The 17,591-nt window shown below is 31.1% G+C and overlaps 1 protein-coding gene across 2 annotated transcripts in view; it reads right to left on the bottom strand.

Moving 5' to 3' along the window:
- The window catches only part of LOC107451020 (AP-3 complex subunit delta-1), a 72,466-nt gene extending 57,170 nt beyond the window's left edge, over positions 1-15,296 (bottom strand). Inside the window, exons 1-7 of one of the 2 annotated variants that reach the window (XM_016066984.4) lie at positions 15,032-15,296; positions 11,706-11,801; positions 10,428-10,508; positions 9,618-9,698; positions 7,427-7,534; positions 3,866-3,995; positions 1,052-1,191 (exon numbers count right to left, since the gene is read on the bottom strand). In XM_016066984.4, the coding sequence (XP_015922470.1) occupies positions 1,052-1,191; positions 3,866-3,995; positions 7,427-7,534; positions 9,618-9,698; positions 10,428-10,508; positions 11,706-11,801; positions 15,032-15,127 (732 nt within the window). In that variant the 5' untranslated portion in view covers positions 15,128-15,296. The remainder of the gene's footprint in view (positions 1-1,051; positions 1,192-3,865; positions 3,996-7,426; positions 7,535-9,617; positions 9,699-10,427; positions 10,509-11,705; positions 11,802-15,031) is intronic. The other variant, XM_071187639.1, reaches the window with a different exon arrangement.
- Between the last annotated feature and the right edge of the window lie 2,295 nt (positions 15,297-17,591).

Genomic DNA, 17,591 nt, shown 5'->3' with positions numbered 1-17,591 from the left:
ATGTTTAACTTAACTCCAATAAAATTTTCTGATGAATTTTCAGTTTTTATGCATAGATTTAAAAAAAAAATCAGTAATAATATTTTTATCTTCTAAACAAACCAAAAAATCACTTATATTAGAAAGTCTTGTTTCTAGCTCGTTGTACTAGCTAAGTGTTGCAACACATAAATAAATAGATGACAAAACTATTTACATTTCATTTTCAATTTAACAAGATGAAATTTAAAAGTCATACATTATCAAGCCTACTTTGAACGCCATATTAATGAAGCATAATTTGTTAGTGAACTTCACTTTAATATTTTTTATGTTTACATTGACCTTAAAATTAGCATAGCAAAACAAGTGCCAAAATAATTTTTCCTAAATTTAACAAACAAATGCAGTGAATTCTGTTTAATTAGAACTGTTTAATTAGATAAACAGTTCTAATTAAAAAGAATTCACCACATTAGTTTGATTGTTGTATTTGTTCTGTTTCATTAGATAATTCAAAATATTAGATAATCTGAAAAAAACAACACTTGTCCTATAACCTATGAACTCATACTAAAAATAATTTATTGTACTGTAGGAATGTTTATATAAATATTCAGATTGCTCAAAGCAAGCGTGTGAAGATTTGATTTTATAAGGTACGCATGAAAAAAGTCAGAACTAAATTTATGGTTTCACAATTATATTACTACAGTTTAAGTAAGTTTTCTGAAAAAAGTCATAGTAATGAAAAACATTTATTTAAATTATAACATTAAAAGCATCTGTGAAAAATTAAATAGTTAAAATAACTTATCTTTCTTTACAAGTTTTAATGAGAATTTTTTTCATACAAGATATATGGGGGGGAGGGGAAAGTTTACTTAAATAATACACTAAAACATTTTACTGTATTATTTTTAAGGCAGAACACTTTAAAAATTATTTTATATTCTTCCAAAAAAACTCGCATAAATATACTAACTAAATCAAACTCTGCACAGTAAAATAATATAAATAAAAACAAAAACATAGAGAGAAACTCGGCAACCTGTAACTTAAACCAACTCACCAACTTTATAATTTTGATAAGCATCCAGTTGTTTGAAGAACTTGTCATTAACTTAAAAAATACAGGAGCTAATGAAAGATAGTTTTTAGGATTTTTTCGAGCCAGTTCACATATAACATTAACAGCTGCAGACTGAACACCTAGAAAAAATTTTTATAATGATGAATTAAGAAAATGCTATTAGTAAAACAAAAAGGTATTAAACCTAATTTTGTACTCTACCAGATATGATGTGTGGAAGTAATAAACTTTCATGACAATAATTAAATGAAACTTAGGGCAATTTTTTAACGCAGTTTAATAAAATCTTGATCACTCATTCGAAAATCATGTTTCACGGTTAATGTGCTTATGGTTTATACCAGGGGGGGCCAACCTGCGGCTCTTTGGTAGATTATTTGTGGCTCTTGATAAATTAACCTGAGTCACCCTTTCCTTTTTGTGCTATTATATTTTTAAAAATTATTATCGTTCCGGATGTGTTTCAAAATGTCTTTTAAATTACTGACAACAAAAAGACTAAGTGCAATGTTGTAACAAATCGCATTTCCGTCCAAGTTAAGAATGATATGACTCGTCGAAAGCTGCGCGAACGAACATAAACAGTAGTGTAATCGACCAATGCAATAGATTTCAATATTCGGAAAAACGTACTTAAATTAATCATTTTATTCCACGTTAAAATTCGTGAAATCCAAACACTGATCAATATTAACTAACTAGCATCTCAAAGAAATACTGAGAAGTGCTGTCACCAATTATTCACCAAATTTTAAAGAATTATCAAGAAAAATGCGTTTAATTTTTAATATTTAAATTTAATACACATATTTTGTACTTTTACTTATATGTTTTCAACAAATATAATTTCCGTAAAAAAAAAATGTTTAATACCTTTTAAATACATATTTAATACGAGGGTTGTTTTTTTTTTCAACCTCCGATGGGCTGTAAAGAAAAGACCGGTCAATATAAAAAAAAGATTTTATCACCAAAACTTATGTACAATACAACTTATTTCTCTACATAATCACCTTGACGATTTAAGCATTTGTCATATCTGTGAACAAGCTTTGCAATACCCTCTTCATAAAATGTAGCCGCCAATGATTGAAAGTGAGTTGTGACGGTTTCTTTGAGCTCCACGTCAGTTTGGAAGCGCTGCCCTCCAAGCCACTGCTTCAGTTCAGGGAAAAGATGATAATCACTCGGTGCTAGGTCGGGACTGTATGGTGGGTGATCGAAAATGTCCCATTGAAATTGCTGAAGGAGTCGTTGGGTTACACGAGCGCTGTGGGGACGGGCATTGTCCTGTATCAGAACAATTCCAGAAGTCAGATTGCCTCTTCGTTTGTTTTGAATAGCTCTCCGTAAGCGTCGCAAAGTTTCACAATATAAATCTGCATTAATTGTTGTTCCAGGCTGCATAAACTCCACAAGCAACACACCTTTTTGGTCCCAAAAAACAGTTGCCATAATCTTATGGCTGTTGAAGGTTCGTTTGAATTTTGTGGGTCTCGTTGGAGAGTTTGTGTGCATCCATTGTTGTGATTGTCGTTTCGTTTCGGGCGTGTCAAATTGAACCCATGTCTCATCACCTGTCACAATGGATTTCAAAAAATCTTCTCCATCAGTATTGTAACGGTCAAGAAAATCCAAAGCTGCACCCATTCGGCGAGTTTTGTGGTTGTCAGTCAACATCCTTGGGACCCAGCGAGCGCAAACTTTTCTGTAGTGCAACCGTTCAGTAACGATAGAGTACAGGGCAGATCTTGAAACACCTGGAAATTTCATCGATAATTCACTTATGGTGAACCTTCGAGTTTCCCTCACCGCTTTGTCAACGCGCTGAACAATGTCGTCTGTGGCGACAGACTTGCGTCCTTGACCGCCTTCGTCATGAATATCAGTTCGGCCATCTTTAAATTTTCGGCACCATTCACGAACAACGCCATCACTCATAAAGGTGTCTCCATACACTCGACTCATTCTTCGATGAATTTCCGCTGCACTGTTCCCTTCTGCCTGCAAGAAACGGATAACAGCTCGCAATTCACAGTTGGCGAGAGAATCAATAGCGACAGCCATGTTTATGTGACTGCAACTCAACTGGAAATGACCTGTTGGAATCGGCATTACAGAGCGTTTGTGCGGGGAAGATGCGCAGTCGCCTACTGCGCACACCAATCACCTGCTGCATTCCTGGCCATCATACTGTGCAATCGGAGGTTGAAAAAAAAACAACCCTCGTACATATTTTAATACATATTTTCAAATTTAGAAAAATGGTTCGACTATCAAGGATCTTGGCCACCCCTGGTTTATACATTGACAAGTCTATAAATTATAAATTTTCAATATTCCTCTCAACAGAAATATACAAAAAATATTTTCTTGTTTATTTTCTTTTTAAAGAAAAGATATGCCAGAACATTAAACTGTAACTAAAAATCAACAACATTGTATTCATTTGACATCTTTTCAAAACATTAAGAAACACATCTTAAAAAATTTTATGCAGTTATTTCTTGGAAAATTTAAAATATTTATTGCTTAGATCTTTAATTACAATTAAGAAGTTTGATAATATATTATAATTAAATAAGAAATTTTTCCTAATTTACCCAGTTGAAAAACTTGTGATCCTTCTTTAAGTTAAACTTTATATCGAAAAGCTTTCCTATCAATTTTTTCATATAGAAAATTTATTTCACTTCATTTGAAATATATGATGGAAAACATAATCAAAATTAGTACTTATGAGGTTTATAAGCAAAGCAAGATTGAAATCAGCAGAAATATAGTAATATTTACCAGGATCAGGATCTTCAAGCTTCTCTTTTAAACGAGGGAAAGCAGGACGTAAAGCTTCAGGAAACTTCAAAAATATCTTATACATAAGCAAAATAGCCTTTTTTCTTAAATAGGGTTTTGTAGAGGAAAGCTGTTATAAAATAAAGCTATAAGCCAAATGATATAACAATCATACAAAACATTATTCAAGATACAGATGAATTCCTCATTAATAGATGATAAAAAAATTTAAATTTTAATATTCAAGATTCTGAAAAATAGATTTGGATAACAGATCCAACTTTAAACTGGTTTCTTTCCCATAAGAACAAGTAAGTTATTGTTTTTTAATTTTTTAAAATTTATTGCACTTTTAACCTCTTTTTACAAAGAATTTTTTCATATTTTTGCCCTCATGCTTGAGAGCAAATGAGCAATGACAAAACCTCCAATATGAAAACCATTTGTGTAAAAAGATTAAAGAATGTTCAAAATTTAATTTAGAAAAAGGCATATTTATTTCATTTTGTTCAAAAAATTAATACAGTGATCAAAATACACCTTTAATAATTTTCTTCCTGAACAAATAAATTAAGTGATACAGTATAACCTCATAAATTCCAACTGCTCGGGGAAATTGAAAAATCTAGATTTTTGATACACTACTTTTAAATCAATAGAGATTTTAAATCAATAGAGATTTTAAAGTTATAGGCCTACATTATTATAAAAACATATGTAAGATTCCATAAATCAATGTGGTTTTTCATTCATTATTTCTGCAGTAATTCTTTGAATTTCGAAGAAGTTTTTATAAGTTGGATATTACGGCACGTGAATATTGAGATGAGCAATTGAGTCATAGTTTTTCGTGCTTTAAATAGGGGAAAATTAAATCAGAAATTAGGGTAGTCTTATGGTTTGAATTTCTAAAAGTTATTTCATTTTTTCTACATTGTTTTTAAAATCTTGACATTTTTAATAGAATATTACAACATGTGAAATTAAAATCACACACTTAAATAACCACTTTTTGACTAGCTCAATTACCTCTTCATGTCTTGTTTTTATTACACTGGTGTGCAAAACTTAAGCAACAAGTGCGTTTTTTGTCATAACTCTACAAGAAATCATCCGATTGACATGAAATTTGAATATGATGTACATTATTTTGTACTTAAACGATGGTAAAAGAATAATGGCGCAGAAATGAATATAAAGCTTAAAGTAGGGTATGGAACAAAAAAAGGCTTTATTTGACATATAGTGGCGTTACACATGATTGCCTGAAGAAGCGTAAGTACAACTGGCAGATGTTCCCTAGTATGGGATATGCCCTCCCCTTACTGTAATTGTTGCTTGGCATCGTCTCTCCATGCTAAGCACCAGATTATCCAGGAGTTCTTGGGGTAAACGTCTCCATTCCTCCTTTAACGCATCTTTCAGCTGATGGGTGTTACCAGGAGGATACTGTCGTGTCGCAAGACGTCTCCCTAATGCATCCCACACATGCTCTATGGGATTTAGATCTGGAGAGTAAGCTGGCCAATCCATTCGTGTGATATCTTCACTTTCCAGTAGCTCTTGAACATTAGCAGTACGGTGTGGCCGGGCATTGTCATCCATAAAAATGAAGTCTGGTCCAATGGCCCCTCGGAACAGACGCACATGGGGTAGGATTACCTCATTGCAGTAGCGGTCTCCAGTTACAGAACCTCGGTCGAAGATCTGAAGCTCAGTCCGCCCGTTCAACATAATGCCACCCCAGACGACAACTCCAGGACCACCGTAACGATCTCTTTCCGCGATGTTATTGGGATGAAATCGAGCTCCAACCTCTCTCCAGATCAACTGACGTTGAGAATCGCTTGTAGCACTAAAACGACTCTCATCTGTGAAGAGGACGCGACTCCATTGATGAGGTGTCCAGGTTTCGTGTTCTCTGCACCACTCTAAACGGTGCCGCCGATGGCTAACTTTTAAAGGTATGCAGCGTTCAGGACGTCTAGCAAATAAGCCACCTTTGTGGAGGCGTCTGGCCACTGTAAATCTTGATACTTGTCGTCCTGTGGCTGTGCACAGTTGCTGAGATATGGCGCTCGCTGACTGAAAACGGTTTCTTTTCGCCTGGAGGACAATGTAACGGTCATCTCTTGGTGTTGTTTTCCTTGGACGGCCACCACCAACCTTCCGAACAGCTGTACCAGTAGTTTTAAAGGCATTCCAAGCACGAGAAACAACACTTTTGTTGATCCCGAACTCTTCGGCGACACTGGTCACACTACGCCCCTCCTCAAGCTTCCCAATCATTCTTCCTCGAGTAAAGTCGTCTAAATGATTTCTTGAAGACATGTTTCACAAAACAAATCACTTGCACTTGCAGCGAATGTCTTTAACTACGGTGCTCTTCATCCTTTTATCACAGCTTTGACCTGCGCGCGCCGACCCACAAGGTTTACGTACACTTACATCACCTACGACGTTTTATTTCTAAAATTTGCATACAAATAATCTTTCTACTGAATTATGTGCATATTATACTGCAATTTCATGGCTATCTTATACTTTGTTGGGGAGCTGTGGCCGAAAAACCACTTGTTGCTTAGGTTTTGCACACCAGTGTAGTATAATAGCATTAGGACACATTCTATTCATAACGATATCGTTGTAAATAACCCTCTTGGGATTTTTTTTTTTGTTTTTTAACAGCAATAGCTACAGGTTTCTATGTAGTTTTTAAATTCGATTTTTTTTTTCTTTTATAAATCAAAATTATTGCGATTCACTAATTTCTGCATCTTGATTATAAATTAAAATTCATTCAGCTAATTTTTTTCCTGTTAAGAATTAAAAAAGATTATCCAGATATTGGACATTTTCATATTTCAGAAGTCTGGATTTTCAAGGTCACACTGTACTGTAAGACAAAAGGTATAATATGCTGCAACATGAAAGAAAATTCTGGTTCATGAAAAAATATGATTCATATTTTAATGTTCGTCATCATAAATATGGCTTTGAGCTTGAGAGTTTTCAGATTTTTAAAAAAATTCATCATCATCTGGTATTCTCAAATTTTTAATATAATTTTTCATGATTTATTTTTATTTATCATATAAATACAGAAAAACAATTAAGTAATTATTAACAGTTAAAATAACATATTACTGAACTTTACATCCATGAAATATAAAAAGTGCCATCCAACTAAAAGAACTCAATAAAAGATAAATTTAAAATATTAATATTTATAAATTATGTATGGATCATTTTTAAGCTATACAAAATACTGTAAGAAATACTTACATGGAAATAGTTTCCCAGCTAAGTAAAATTATAAAGTAAAATATCGGGAGAATTTAAAAATAAATTCCTGAATGCTTATAAAAAAAAATAACATTTACTTCAGTAAAAAAATAACAAAATTTCATAAACAAAAATAATAGTTAATAAAAAAAATTCAGCAGTGTTTAACTTCAATTACAATTTTTACATAAAACTTTAAAAGAAAAATTATAATTAAGAGAAAATATAGAAAATTAATGTACAATAAATATTCAGCAAAAAATATTATCAACTTACCAATGTCATAACATCATTGGCAAGATCACGAGCAAGATCAGGAGTAACAAAACAAGAAAAGCCACTCATCGCTGTGCCAGCATCATACATGTTTTGACTATTTAAATCCTAGAAATAAAATTTAAAATTATCATCTCTGATATAAAAATCTGTCAAATTAGTAATCTAAAATTAATTTAATCCATCATGTTTGTTGAGTGCTAGATCTTAAACATTTTTTACAGTAAAATTATTGCTTAATATGTGAGCAAGTTTAGTACTTGGCTTGGAGGTGTAGACTTTAGTCCTTTAGCTGATGGTAAAAGAATATTTCATTTGCAGAATTTAATTATAATATAACCTTACTCTACAAAAACTGAGAAGGAATTGAAATTATTTGGATTTTGTCAAAATATACTTTTTCTTTTTAAGGAGATCAGGCTGTTCAAAGAGTTTGGTAATGTAAATTACTATGCAGAAAAGGTACTAATATTACGAAGTAAAGAGTACTTCTCTCAAAGTAAAGAGTAAAAAAAAATTATCATCCAGAAATTATTTTAAGAAAAGATATGATCATCCATAAATATTCTAGGAAAGAAATATTAGTCTCAATGAAGAACCTGATGCAAGAATTCAGCATTATTAACAAGTCAGAATGAGCTATCGCAAATTAAAAAATTTGTCTCAAATCTTATAAGTGTTCATAAATTCCAGCACAGTATAAAAAGAAATAAGAACACACATATGCAAAGATGACATAACTTTGTCGAACCAACTTGTAAAAGAATTGTAAGCAAATTGTTTTCATGAACAATAAATTATCCATCATAAAATAAGAGCATGATCGTTGAAATCAATTAATACTGGTCCAAGAATTGATGCACCAGCAGATAAATTGTTCCCACACATTTTGCTGCTGTTAAGCATGCAGTAGTAGGTAAAAGAATTACACTAAAAGGTTTAGGTGTAGAGTATATTTATTACACTATTTTTGAAATATACATAGGTGAAGAGTATATTTATTACACTATTATTGAAGTATATATTAAACTGTTAATAAGTAGAGTGTAGAATGTAGGGTTCTTACACTATAATTAAGTTATATATTTATTATACTAGGGTGTAATTATGGCATTCTTGGTTAGTTGGATTAAATAGTTAAAATTTTATTGCTAATTTTAAAGAAATTCCATTTAAATTTAATAAAGACTTAATTAAAAAAAAAACGAATTAAGTTTAATTTTTTTTATATCTACAGATTTTTACTCATACGAATTTAACTCTCTTTCAAGTAAACTGGAAAGAAAATTTCTTTTTACAAATGAGAATTGCAAAATTTAAAAAGAAAATTTCAAAATTTATAAAAATGATTTATAAAAAATGAGTGTGCCTTAGAAATGTTACAGCTATTAAAAATATTGTTTAATGTAAACTCAATAATTTGATTGACTGAATTGCAAGTATATTTGAAGTAATTTTGAAATTATAAATGAGATATTTAAAGGCATACATAATATTTAAAGACATACAATTACTTGAATTTACACACTTTTCAAAATTAATTATTTAATTACTCTTATTCAATTCAAAAAGTCATGACATATGATCAACAAAAATGTAAGGAAAGGTTTAAAAATAATTTATGAAAAAGATAATGAAATGAATTTCTCCATTTCATATAATCATATGAGTTACGCATTTATTAATTGGAAATATTCAAGTAGAATGCTTTATTTACAGGATTGCCATTTACTATGCTTTTTGTTAACTATTTTATACAGTGGCAAATAAGCAAAAACTGAAGCTTTCAAAAGTTTTGGTTACTTTGCCAAGATTTTGAAAGCCTCACCCCAAAAGAACTTAAACAAAGTGGCTTTTTATATGAACTTTTGAATTATTCACACAAAGTGATGTGAAAAATAGCTTTAAATCTAATTTAATAAACAAAGAATCATTCATACATTTTAAAACATGAATTTTGCTAACACCAGAAGAAATTTTTCACAAAATGAAGAAAGTTGCCCTCTCAGCATTTAAATAGAAAGAAATTACTGGTAAAAGTTAAATTTAAATAGATAATTTGTGAGCAATTTTATTTATTTGCAATTATTCTTGATACATCATGTTTTCATATTGCCTCCAAACAAATGTGGTATAATGAAGAGTTACTATACTAAAACCTGTTAAAAACAGTAGTTTTTTCAAACTTTACCTTTCTTATCATATTTGTGGTTAACATAAGAACTTCAGTTTCTTCATGAAAACTTTGTGAAGCTGCTAAATAACCAATTCTCTGAAAAATAAATGTATAAATATGATTCAGTTTTCTATTAAAAGTTAAAATGTACAAAATGAAAAACTATTTGTAAGCTCATTATGTATATATAATTGTGTAAAAAATAATTTTCTTGATACAAATTTTACTACATGATTAATGAACTGGCTAAAGACCTTGATATTTTTGACATGTCTATTGACATTTAAAAAAAAAAAATTATAAATGTTTTATCATTACAACAATTTTCTTTTCTTCTAATTGTACACTACTATAATTATAATTTTTATTTACAGTATATTTCTACATTAAAAAATCAAATCATAAAATTGTGATTTAAATTGCTTTTTTTAATAATTTGATTTATATAGCAGACACCATACTTAGAATGATAACAATAAATCTAAGACAAATTTAATGTCTGCAATTAACTAAATTATAAGTATGTTAACTTGTTATAATTAAACATATTTATGGCTAGACTAATTAATCAAATTGCAAATATATATTACTGATTTGCAAAGTACTTCAACCTCTAAACTAGTTAATACAATAAAATAACATTTTATTAAAGAAAATTTTCAAAAATGAAAATAATCTCTACTGAAATGTTTTTTATTCTCTCAAGAAAAAATAAACAGTCAAAAATAAACTTAATATTAAAGTAAAATATCGGAACTTTTTTAAGAAAAAAATCTAATAATACAAATTCAAACATAATGAAATAATATACAACAAAATACTTACCTTAAACGTAAATTTAGTAGAGCTCATAACTTCGATAACATTAAAAGCTGCCCAGCTGATATCATATCCAAGCATTTGAAGCTAAAATAATACAATCAAAATTCATTACGGAGTATGAAATTTTCAAGTAAAAATATACTCTTTCTACAGTAATTGCTTTTATTTTATCAATACTCATTGGCCTCTCTGTACACAAAAAAAATCACTTTTTAACTAACTTTTTAAAGCATTTATAAACATATCTGTTTAATAAAGTAAAATAAATTTAAAGGGTGAAAGAGAGTGAGTGAATGAATGGTAGCAGAAAAGAGAGAAAAGGCTTTGCGTTCTTAGAATGATCAAGAAGACGATTAAAAATTGATTTAGCATGAGAGTGGGTAGCTTTGTTTTCTTTTTCAGAAAAACAAAGATGGCTTCTTTCATTCCCAGTTAGTGACATAATAAAGACATGAAGAGAGAAAAAATGGATGAATGCGAATAAAGTAAAGAAATGAGCTTAGCTTCTAAGAGTCATTCAAAGCGATGAGAAATAACTAGTTAAGCATGAGGATGCATAGTTTTGTTCTCGTTTTAAGGAAAGCGAAGATAGCTTGCTTTGTTTCTGGTTAGTGATAGAAACGAAGCAAATCAGGAAACTGATGCTCTCAATGATAAGTTTCAAGATATTTTTGATAATGATTATGAATTTTCTTTTTATAGTTATGAAGATTCTGATTAAATCTTTTTTTAAATTTGCAATAAACACATCACATTAAGTCTCACTTCAGACCATGGATCTAACCTTTACCAGATGCATTTACTGGGTGGATCATCATTTTAGCTGCTCATAGATGCAAACCAGAATAGCACTTCCCTTCAATCGCTCTTATCCCACCCACCCTAAGCCTACTCTTTCTCTTCATAAAAAAAATAATAGACCTTTACTAGTAATCAGTATTTTATGGTATCCACAATAAAATGATATGCGCAGCACAGTATCAAAAGTTTGCTAGGCAAATTTTTTGTTCTATTCAAATTACACGTACAATAAAAACATAAGTATTTTCTGACTTAATCTGCAGATTTAGTTAATTCTACAGATTTAAATGCAAGATCCTTTTGAAAAATGCATATAATTTATGTTTTTTAAGTTTAAATTTTAAAATCTATATTATCATAATTTTTTTTTATCATTTGCATCTTTGGAAAATCTCCACAAACATGTTTAAAAAGAAAAAATCTTAAAATGGACCAGACTTACGTATTTTGTTCTATTAAGGAAAATAAAATAAAACTTACATATGTTAATTTTGCCACAGCATTAGCTTTTACAGATATATTTTCTTGTCTTAATTCTTCTTTTATTTCTTCGATACACTGGGCAATGTATTTAGTCTGTAATTTAAGACAAAATAGTTACAAGATATCAATACAAGTTACATTACAAATAATTAATTCAGTTAATTCATAATACAAGTTACAAGATTACTTTACATGCAAGTAAAAGGCATAACTAAGAAACAAGGGAACCAACAGATGAAGGAACAACTAATAAAGGAAACAAGTCAATTTATTACTAGCCCTTATGTATTCAATAAAAGCGTTTTTAGCTTCCAACTGCAAATTTTGTAAAAAGTGGCATAAATTTGAAATTGTTTTTCTAGGCTATGGCACCAATCTAAATAAAAGTGAAGGCCTCATGAATTTCTCTAAGCAATCTCTTCGCATTACAAAAATTAGTAAAGCTAATAGTTTGTATTTCTCAATTCAAAAATAGCTTACAGCTTTTAACCCTTTCGTACCGGATGGGACATGTGCTGTCCCAGTCTGGTTAATTTTTGATATTACAGCTGGGACAACAGATGTCCCAGTAACTGAAAAATAACTAGGACAGAAAATAACGCCCACTTTCGTCTTCAAACTGATTTTAAGGCCGTCTCATCGTTCTGAGTCCATAAATTTCTCACATCAATCGTTCCAGATCTAATCAAGCAAGCGACAACTTGCTCCGGACAGCAAATAAATATTTTCAAGTGGTAGTTTATTAACTGTGATTTTTGTGTTAATAAATTCAATTTATTAGGTTTTCAACCACCATTATTTCTAAACAATTTGAAGGCTCCTTCCTCTGATAAAGGGTCGAAATGAGTCAAAAGAGAATTTACCCTGAAAACAAGTTGAGACAGCTCGCTTATATTAGTGAGCCTTCTGAAACTAAAAACACTGCAGAGGAGCCTGGCAATGAAGTCGTTTCACCCAATCATAATGATTTGTTTAACAATGAAGTTGAGCTCCTGAACTAGAATCCACCAGCATTTTCAGGGTCCTATCCAACTAACTTGGCACCACGAATGCCACTAGTTAGTTACATCAAGGGCCAAACAAGTTTCTCAATAGGAAACGAAGCCACCGAAGTGCATTCTTACTTCAAGATCTTTCCCAAAAACTTATTCATTTACATTGCCCAATGTATGAACGAAAGTACAGAATGGAAAGAAAGAACACTTGGAAATGCGAGCAAGGAAGTCAATAAACAAAGGCCCTCTTCCTCCAAAACTATATCATCATCATCAACAACTAGACTTTCCAATGTTGGAAACCATTTCCCAATTGAAGGAAAAACGTGCAGAAGATGCGCATGGTGCGTAAAAATGAATAAAGAGGCACGCTCGAAAATAGTGTGCACCTCTTGCAACGTAGTAGCACTGTGCAAGAGCTGTTTCCAGCCCTACCCTCAAGAAACCCAGACTTTAGATAATGTTGTTCCTCCACGACTTTCAAATTTTTCAATTTTTTACCTTACTTATTTTATAACTGTTAATTTCGAAAAGTGTTTGTAAATAAATATGTTAATAAATAAAACGTTACCTAAAATAATCATCAAAATGTTAAGTAAAATGTCAATAAAAATGAGTTATTAACTCTAGAATTCCTGCCGGGACACACCCTGTCCCGAGATTTAGATGCTTTGGGCTTACGGCGGTACATATGCTGTCCCATCAATGAAGCTTCTGAAATAATTGTTATTGATGGTGTGCTGTTATGGAGACGTTTATGTGTCTCCAAGACCTTTAACCTTTTAGGCATAAAAGATATTTAATCTAATAATCGCTTGGGGGAGAAATAACTGATCCCGTCAATGAGGCGTACTCAGTCTGATTTTTCGCCGTATTGAAAGGGTTAAAGGCCTTCCTCCTGAGAAAAGAGATTTTTAAATAATATTTTATGATAGGATAGTGAAATTAAAACTGTAACATTTAGCCTTGGATTTTTTTACTAAAATTTGAAATTCATAAATATATCATTGAGTATTCTAAATTATTCTGTGATTATTTATTTTTTAGTTTCTCACATGCCACTGCAATGTTGTTGAAAAAACTTAACGCAATTATTTTCTTACCTATTTGAAAATCTTCCCTTAAGTTTGTCTAAATCATAGTTTTGACAAAAAATAGACGGGTAATAATAACATTTTCTAATGCGATAAAACCTATCAAGATAACCAAAAGTTCAAAACGTTTATACTTATTATTACTAACTACTATCAGCCACATTAGTATAAGCACATGAAACAGATCATTTGGAGTAAAAGATATTAAAATAATTTGAACTAAACACATCAGAGAAAAAAATATCAGTTTTAATAAATAACTAATCTGCCCTTTAATAAATTACTAATTATTTACTTCGTATTAATCTAATGCTAAGGAGTAAAACGTAGGGGATATTTCAATACTGTTACCTGTTCCCACCATATAACATTACCAAGACACCAAAGGATTTTTATGTAAAAAAAAATATGTATAGTGGTTTGTCCACGGGTAGCTACAGATTATGCCCTTCGAGTTGGTACCCCTCTGTAATCATTTTGTTTAAATTGCAGTAGTCACCAAGGGGATATTTTTGCATTGCAATCAATCATGTCAACTACATTCATTAACGCACCAAATAGATTTTAAACTTATAAATTGTTTTTACAAAAATGTGTAGAAGTTTGCTCAGGGGTTGCTGCGAGTTATACCATTAGAGTTAGTCCCCTTCTGGGATTTTATTTTTTTCAAGTCTCTCGTGGGCCGCTGCCCAGAAGTTGCAGAGATACATGTACTAATGCAGAAATCTTTCCCATGCATAAATAAGTCACTAAGCTCCCTTCTGGTTGGCATAAAAATAAAATGAATAAATATTAAGGACTTTTTATCACTGTTACAAGAGTGACTGTAATAATGAAAAAAAAAAATATTCTTCATTAGTAAGCTAATGATAGGAACAATATTATTAACCTAGAAACTTTAGTGGACATCAGGACAATTTGATAAATATATTGAAATATGCAAATAAATCAGGGTAAGGTATTTTATCAATCAACAAATATATTCTGAATTGATAATAAAAATATGATACGCAATAACAGAAATGGAAAATGAGAATAATTCCAAATAACACTCAATAACTTTGACAACCTAGGTAAATGACAAATTACTATTGAGCTCGATTAATAACAAATAAGTCATAAACAATTCTACATTTTTATAATAATCAGCAACATTTTTGTAAAAAAAAAACACCAAAAGTTTTCATTTTGTTTACAATCAGTTCTTGGAATGTTTAATAACAATCAATCTTACTTCATTATCTTTATTATTTCGAATACCACGAACTAAATCTGTTAAATTTTTATCAAATATCCGCTCTAAATTTCCTTTGACTTTTCGTAAAGCCATGATTTTTTTTCTTCCTATTTACTATTTAAATCAAAATTAGTTCGCCACATCCAAACATTTCAACTATTTCAGAGCGATGAACCATCATCAAATACAAAACTAACAATCACTTCATTACAGTTCAGCTGATTTGCCGACAACTTGTCATATGAGTTGATTATTTATTTATATAGGGCAGAATTGAGCGCTAGGTGTGATGGAAGAGTAACATATCATTTGCAAGCGAGTATGCGGATCTGCGGAAAAAAATTTCAGCGCTGTTCTCATTGTATACAAGAAAGTCGCATACAAGAAAAAATCGTATCTTTAAAACTTTAATTTGACCAATTTTATTCAAATTTTGTATTTTGACACAAAAAATTACATTCTTTAAAATAATATAAAAATTTGAAAACCTTAGTGGTCAAATTTTTTTCGAACATCATTAAAACAAATAATACAAAATAATAAATTATTATTAAATTAATTAATTAAATTATTATTCTCGAGATACGACGAAATACGCAAAAAGTAAAATTAATGAACACGAATCCATAGGAGAAAAAAATTGTTTTTGTATCTGATTTCGTAACTTATCGTCTGCACTGATTAATTAACACATTTGAGGTCACCCCCTCAAAGAATTAAAAATGAGTCCTGGAACTTGAAAATTCAAACATAAGATCTAAAGTTATTGAGGTGATTTTTTTTTCTTTTTGGCGTACTGTGCATGTACAGTTGTAGTTTATTTACGTTGCACTGGAGCTGCGCAATGGGATATTAGCGACTGTTAGGGAAACATCCCTGAGAACGATCCGAAGACATGCCATCACAATTTTGATCCTCTGCTGAGGGAATGGCACCCCCGCTTCGGTAGCCCAACGACCTGCACGCGAAGCAACACCTCCTAGAAAGAACAGGCCTCAGCACGGGTTACCATGAATATCCCTTAGTAGTCCAAACGTAATGACATATTTTATATTTTTAACTACAGCGCAGCTTAGTACCCCTAACGTAATGACATCTTCCTTATTTTTCGTCTACTAAGCAGTTAACTACGTCACATCGGACAACTAAATTGATCCGTGCTGAGGCCTTTCTACTTCTAGGATGTGTTGCGCGAAGTCGAGCACTTAACGTAGAACAGTTTAAGGAGGACCAATACCGCACACCCTCGGTCCCTACCCAGACTGATCCAAGAGGTCACCCACCCACACACTGACCGCAGCGAGTGATGCTTAACTTCGGTGTTCTGCTGGGACCCACATCTTAACGATCAGTCCACTGCGGGACGTGCATGTACAGTGTGATTTAACAAACGGACCGTCCTGAATAGCTTTTTATCTAATGATTGTATCCTCACGATCTAGAGCTCAATCTTAATGGTCCGAGGAAGTGACCTCAAATATGCTAATTAATTAGTGCAGACGATATTTCAGGTTACGAAATCAGACTCAGAAGCGTACTTTCTCTGAATAAACATACCTTTTTTTCAACAGATTCAAATTTATGACCTCCAAAATATAGGAGGTAGCCGTAATCTGGGAAATATGGTCAGGAGAGCGTTCCAAAGTTTAAACCCCTTAAAGTTAATTTTACGTTTAGCGTATTTCGCCATATCTCTAGAACTTTCTAAGCGGATTGAAAAATTTTTGCACACAATTATAAAATTCGTTTATCCAAAAATAATTCCATGTGAAAAATAACTTTGAAGAGCATTAATTATTTTTTTATTATTTTATTTAATAATTGTCAAAAATTTGAATTGTAGGGTATACAATTTTTTGCATCATTTTAAAGAACATAATTTTATATGGTAAAATACAAAATTTGAGCAAAATCGGTGGTCGAATAATTTCTGAGAAACCGAATTTCAAATATCCGACATTTTTGAAATTCAATTTCACGGGAGCCTTGCTCAAATTTTGTATTCTGCAATATACCTTTCAAATCAAATTTTTCGACTATTACTAAATAAAATAGTAAAAAATAATAAGCATTTACTAAAATTTATTTTTTACATGAAATATCTTTGAATAAAGAATTTCATAATTGTGTTCAAAAATATTTCAATTCTCTTAAAACGTTCTTGAGATATGGTAAAAAAAGCAAAAAATAAAATTAACAGTAAGGGGTCCAAACTATGGAGAGCATATTTCCCAAATTGCGGCTACCCCTTATATTTTGGAGTTCGGAAATCTGAATCCTTGTTTTATATTAAAAAAAAAAAAATTTTCATTCAGAGAAAGTACATTTCTGTAACTGATTTTATGATTTAAAATATCGTTTGCACTAATTAACTAGCATATTTGAGATCAACCCCTCGACCCATTAAGATTAAGTCCTAGAACGTAAAGATCCGATATTTAGATCAAAAGTTATTTAGGGTGATCCACTTCTTTCCTTTTTTCTTTTTTTGGAGCATTGCGCATGCATGCATTGAACATAGATATAATTGTATATTTTTACATACACATATTGGACA

This window comes from Parasteatoda tepidariorum, chromosome X1 (genome assembly GCF_043381705.1).
Source record: "Parasteatoda tepidariorum isolate YZ-2023 chromosome X1, CAS_Ptep_4.0, whole genome shotgun sequence".
Taxonomy (NCBI): Eukaryota; Metazoa; Arthropoda; class Arachnida; order Araneae; family Theridiidae; genus Parasteatoda; species Parasteatoda tepidariorum.
This window is presented reverse-complemented; position numbering and strand designations above follow the sequence as displayed.